The 6,000-nt window shown below is 42.9% G+C and overlaps 2 protein-coding genes across 2 annotated transcripts in view; both read right to left on the bottom strand.

Annotated features, from left to right (window-relative positions):
* Window positions 1-362: 362 nt before the first annotated feature.
* PLD6 (phospholipase D family member 6) lies at window positions 363-5,082 on the bottom strand. Its single transcript, XM_020967324.2, has 2 exons — window positions 3,146-5,082; window positions 363-1,867 (listed from the first exon to the last, which is right to left on the bottom strand). The coding sequence occupies exons 1-2, from the start codon at window positions 3,696-3,698 to the stop codon at window positions 1,629-1,631; spliced, it is 792 nt and encodes a 263-aa protein (XP_020822983.1). The 5' UTR covers window positions 3,699-5,082; the 3' UTR covers window positions 363-1,628.
* Window positions 1,778-6,000, bottom strand: part of FLCN (folliculin) — a 52,549-nt gene continuing 48,326 nt past the window's right edge. The window contains exon 14 of the mRNA XM_078152986.1: window positions 1,778-1,867. Coding sequence (XP_078009112.1) covers window positions 1,849-1,867 — 19 coding nt within the window. The 3' untranslated portion in view covers window positions 1,778-1,848. The remainder of the gene's footprint in view (window positions 1,868-6,000) is intronic.

The following is a 6,000-nucleotide window of genomic DNA, read 5'->3' as shown; positions in this document are numbered from 1 at the left end:
AACTTTCTAACACCAGTGCCACCAGGCCTGCTATCTGATTACTGGAACACCACAATATTAAAATAATCACAATCTTGCATTGACCCAGAGGGCAACAGAGTTAAGAAGTTGCATAAAGGGACAAGACAGCTTAAGTGCTGCAATGGTGCCCATGAAATGAAACAGACCTAGAAAAAGGCCACCAGCATGTTGCATAAATCCTCTATAAAGGGTTTCTGTGATAACAGAAACAAGAACTGCAGAGGGTGAGAAGGTATGGATGGGCCACTATTTGTACTGATGATATACACACACTGACAAGATCAAAGATCTACTGCAGTAACTAAAAATAAGATAAACATACACATGAGGAGAGGAAATAATTTAGAATGTTTTAGCACTTTACTGGAAAACTTTAGAAAACTCATTCTAGATATTTGCATGTGTAGTACAGATTAAAGATAAATTTAAAACAATATTTGTGGAACTTATAATGGTATGTACACAAGACAGAACGAAAGGCTCTTTTATGCCTAAAGAAATAAAGGATTGAAGATAGAATAAAAATCTAAAAGCTTCTAACTTCTGTCTCTCTTCTCAAAATATGCCTCCAAGATTATTTGAAAACGCATAGTTACCCCAAAGCAAGACAGATAAATTAGCACAAGCCCACATACATTTTTCAATGTAATAGAGAGGCTCTTGCTGGTCCTTTAGTGCCAGGTCTGGATTTAGGAAGACTCATCTTTCTGAGTTTAAATCTGGCCTCAGACACTTACTAACTGTGTGACCCTAAGCAAGTCACTTTAACTGAGTTTCCTCATCTGTACCGAGCTGGAGAAGGAAATGTCAAACCACTGCAGTGCCTTTGGCAAGAAAACCCCAAATGGGGTCACAAAGAGTCAGACACAACTGAAAATAACTAAACGACAACAAAAGTGAGAATGTTTATAAAAAAATTAGCCACCTAACTTAAATAGTAGCCTATTTCAGGCTCCTATTATTTACTGATATTAGCTAAATCATGTTCTAGTAAACATGGTAAAAAAAAGACTGAAATGTTTGCTTATACACAATTTTAATAATATATCTTGCAAGGTTGCACTTAATTATCTCTCCTCTACCATATGGAATGATTGCTGTGCTAGCAAAGGATAAGTAGTACTACAGTCCAGAAGAAACTCAACCACCATATGTACCTTTTTCCTCTCCTCTTCTTGTTCCTTTTTATACTTCCAACTCAAGCCTGTCAATACCTTCAAGAGACTGCCAACTCAATCAGGGATGAATACTCTTATTAGAGCTGAGCTAACTAATCATATGGAAAGAAGCATGTTCATAAGGGAGATGGAAAATCTCAGCTGAACACAGAAATATAGTTCAACAGATTTTTGTAAACAAATAAGAATTAAAATGTTAAAAACCAATGGGTATCTACTTTGTTTACAAAAAATTAATGCTATTAAAGTTTTTCTTACTACAGAACAGCAATGAACATGTTAGATGAAACCTTGCCACAATACAACTTACTACAGCATGAGATTCAGTATATGAGGTCCATCTTCAAATTGTCCAAAAGACCTCACTGTAAGTTGTTTTACCTATAACCCTAAGGAAAACATTAGAGAAAGACTTTGGTTTACTTTGCTTCACTTTCTCTGAGGGAAAAAAGTATAGTTCACAGGGTTGAACTCCTCCCAAATACGTTCAAATTCTTCCAAGAAAAGTCTCACATATTCTTCATCCTCCACAATCAAAACATTTTCTCTATTGTTCTGAATGGCTTGTGTGGTCCAGTTGAGAGAGCCAGTAATAAGCATCTTCTTATCTACAATGGCAAATTTGTGATGCATGTAGCCAGCACCTTGATCATGACGTACCTGGATACCTGCAAAAAATGGTAAACCTTTTTTCAATAATGCCTATTTAAATAAAATCATTTCACGATTTCCTCACACTTCAAAATATGTAATAACCAGCACCCCAATCTCAATGCAGCAACATACTCACTTTTTCTTGGTGCGGGATACCTTGACAAGAATGTGATACTAAGTAATAATCCGCCCCAGTGTTTGAACTACGTTTAACTGGAGTCCCCTAGAAGCACAATCTGAGTGCTGTTACCAATTGTCTTCTTACCCTCTCTATGGTATGTTTCTTCGCTTTATTACACATTCTAGAAGGGGCATGTGTTACCCTCAAAGCAGAGTGCTGTCTTGCAACAACAGAAGAAATTTTAACAGATGAATATGCTAAATTATCCACTTCTTAAATTAGGCCCCTCTTGAAGACTTAATGTGTCTAGTACACAGCTGAAGAACACAGAGGATATAAAGATAGGAGCTAATAACTTCAGTGTAGTAAGCTCACAATTACCCACTGATTGTCTCTAATTATCCACTGTAGCATTTAACTGAAAATATTTTCTACCCTCCCCCAAACGGTTTTGGTAAATATCCGGAAGGGAGGAGCAAAGAAGTTATCTCCATACAGATTCTTAGATTTTCAATAGATTTTATTTCTCCCTGGTCTAATCTTATCAGTCATACAAGAAGCTGTACAACAGTTAAAAGTACTCCCATTTACTAAGCTATTTATACCAAAATCTGACACCATACTGTATCAAAAAAAATTTATACATTGCAAAAATCCACGTATATCTCACTGGTAGTACAAATAAGCTAAGCTAGGTGCGCGGAGCACGTGATTGCTGAAAAACGTTCGTAGGGCTTTTGGTATATTTCGCTTCATTTTCTCTGTGGGGAAAAAAGTATAGTTTGCAGAGTTACACTTCCAAACACGTTCAAATTCTGAGAAAAGTCTCTACTCCTGGTCTCATTTTTTTCCCTTCCCATTGCAGCACCACAAGTTAGGCACGTTAAGTCCTGAGACATTTATAATAAAATGTGGGTATATATAACATATATATGCACTATATATTATACATATGTAATACATGCATAATTTAAAGTCCAATCTATACCTACTGATGTGTGTGCGTGAACATAGTATATTACGGTGCATTACGCACATACACGTATGTATGTCATGCACTGCGGCTGAGCCTCCACACTGAGGACGCGGCCCATACCGCTGCCCTGGCACAGACGGGGGCCGGGGGAAGCCGGGGGAGGGGGGGAAGGGGGCGCGGGCTGCCCGCTCCTACCTGCCTTACGCAGGCGGCCGATCTGGGAGCCGTTGAGCGCCATGTAGTCGCAGTCGGTAACCACGCGCACGCGGACGCCCTGCTGGTGCAGCAGGTGCACGGCGCGGCCCAGCTGCGGGTTGGAGAAGGCGAACAGGCAGAGCTCGAGGCTGCTGCGGGCCGACAGCACGTACTGCAGCAGGCGGCTCAGGGAGCTCTCCCCGTGCGGGAGCGGGCACAGGCAGCTCGGGGCCGTCTCCGCCGCCGCGGCCGGAGCCGTCGTGGCCGCGCCCGAGCCCGCTGCCCCGGCGGCCGGGCCGGGCGATTTCCGCACTTCGGGCCCCGTGGCCGCCGGCGCCGGCGCCGCCCCCGGAGGGCCTCCCTGCCGTTGGGCCTGCAGCAGGGCCTCGGTGCAGGTCACCTGCGAGGGGAAGAACAGCACCTCCCGCCGCGGGGGCCGATGTCTCCGGCGCCGTTGCCGCCTCAGCCAGCCGACCAGGAAGCCCAGGATCTCCAGAGCCAAGCCGACACTCACGGCCGTGAGGCCTAACGTCTGCCAGCGCAGCCGCCACATGCTGCAGCCCGACTGCGCCTGCGCCTACGTGGCGCGCACAGCTCGCTGGCTTCTCCTGGCTCGAGGACACGCGATCCCGGCTGGCGCGAAGGCGAGGGCGAGGCGGCCCGAGGCGCCCGCGGCCTCAGAGGTTCAGCCCCGATTTACAGCCTCAGGACCAGTATTTGCCCCTCGCGCTCCCACAAGGGATGGAGGGAGACGAGAGGGGCAGCGGCGGGCCGGCCTCCGCCGGTCACTTCCGGAGACTGAGGTCACGCGGCCCTAGGTTCAGGGTTGGTTTGGTTGGAGGCTTTGCCTCCCTGCGCCCGGCCCAGCGCCCAGGGAGCTCGCCCTGGCTACAGCCTGCAGGCGTACTTCCATAATGCGGGATAATTCCGTTCCTTGGTATCTTTTGCCCTTGTGATCTCAGATAGTTCTAATTTTGGTGATTTGGGTTTGCCCTTTTCTTTGAGACTTGCAAGTGGATGATCGTTTTTGTTAGTCTTTTAAAAAAAAAGTCTTGGTTTTCTTTATCTTTTCATTTAAAAAATTGAACTGGACTGTTCTCTGTTCTGATCTTGGTTATATCTCTACTACTTTCTGCTCGTCTGATGGCTTTGTTTCTTTCCTCCGTGTTTTAGAGGTAGGTTCAGTTTGTTAAATTTCTCTTTCACATTGATACAGCATTCAGGACTATCAATTTGCCCCTGAGCTTCAGCCAAGTCACATCATTTTTTTTTTATATGTAGTATCTTTTGTCATTTTCATTGCCATTATTTTTTTAAAAATTGCTCTTCAACCAAGTCATTATTTAAAAGGTAAAGTTTTAGTTCTGTTGTCATTTAATATTTGTTTTGCTGCATTATGATTTGCAAATGTACATCTCTGCTTACACACACACACACACACACACACACACTCTCTCTCTCTCTCTCTCTCTCTCTCTCTCTCTCTCTCTCTCTCTCTATTTCCTGTCAAAGGCGCCACGATCCTTCTAGGGTCTCAGATTTGTATTCAACATTATCCAGTATTCCTTGTTGTTTCTCTCACCTCACACATTTCATTCAGTTGCTAAATCTGCCTGTCACTCACACCTACCACCATAATTCAAGCCCCTTCACCTGCCTAGATGAGTGCCATAACCTAATTGTTCCCTCTACCTAAAGTCTTTTTACTCTGGGCCTTCCATCGCACAAATTGCTACCAAAGTATTTTTCCTTAAGTGAAGATCTGACTACGTCACTCCAGTAACATCCTATTGCTTGTAGCATCAAGTATAAACACTTTTATTTAGTTTTTAAAGCCCTGCACAACCTGGCCCCAACCTCTTTCCCATCCTATATTCTTCAATCTAGCCAAAACTGACCTTTTCTCTGTTTCTTATATTCTCTATGCTGGCCAGTTCCTCGCTCCCTCCTTACCCTCCCCTCACAGAGTTCCTCTTTTCTTTTAAGATGTAGTTAAGGCACCACTTTAGAGCCTTTCCTGCCCCCCAACCATCTACCCTTTATTCCCAAACTACCTTATATTTAACTACTTATTTTTTGTATTTATTAACTTTATATTTATGCCACATGTTTTTATGTATTTGTTGTCTCTCCTGTTAAGAATATAAGTTCATTATGAACAGGAATTGTTTCTCTTCCCTGTGGCTAGCACAATGCCTGGCACATAATAGGTATTTAATATTTGTTGACTGACTGAACGACTGTGGTTCACAATGTATCAATTTATGTATAATTTTTGTATTTTATGATATAGACAATTTTGAACCACTGAAGATATTTGAGAGGGAAGTGACATGGTCATAACTCTTCCTTAGGAAAAATATTTTGGTACCTATGTGAAGGATGGATTAGAGAAGGGAGAGGTGAAAGCAGGGAGACCAATCTTAATTGGTGATGAAGTAGTGATGAAGTCCCTAGAGTGGTGGCTGTGTGAGATGTGGAGATCACTGAATTAGTCAGGAAGGAATCAAAGATGCTTCTGAGGTTACAAACCCAGGCAACTGGAAATAATGGTAATGCCCTCAACATAAGTTGAGATATTGGAAGATGGGCTGGAAATCAAAGGATAAAATTCATAGTCATAAAGAATTGAGATCATATATCTAAGACTAGAAGAAAATTCAGAGGCCATGTAGACTAACTCTTTCATCTTACAGATAATGAAATTGAAGCCCTTGCCCAAGGTCACATAGTATTAAATATCTGATGTGGGATTTGAACCTAAGTCCTCTGTCTTGCCTTTGTTTTTCATTCCAAACTTGTCCTATGCATTAAAAAAAAATTCTTCAGTATATGTGGCAGCATTTTGGAGTAGC

Source organism: Phascolarctos cinereus, unplaced genomic scaffold (genome assembly GCF_003287225.1).
Source record: "Phascolarctos cinereus isolate Bilbo 61053 unplaced genomic scaffold, phaCin_HiC Scaffold_4;HRSCAF=312, whole genome shotgun sequence".
Classification (NCBI taxonomy): Eukaryota; Metazoa; Chordata; class Mammalia; order Diprotodontia; family Phascolarctidae; genus Phascolarctos; species Phascolarctos cinereus.
The sequence above is the reverse complement of the archived record's forward strand: the minus strand, read 5'-3'. Positions and strand labels throughout refer to the sequence as shown.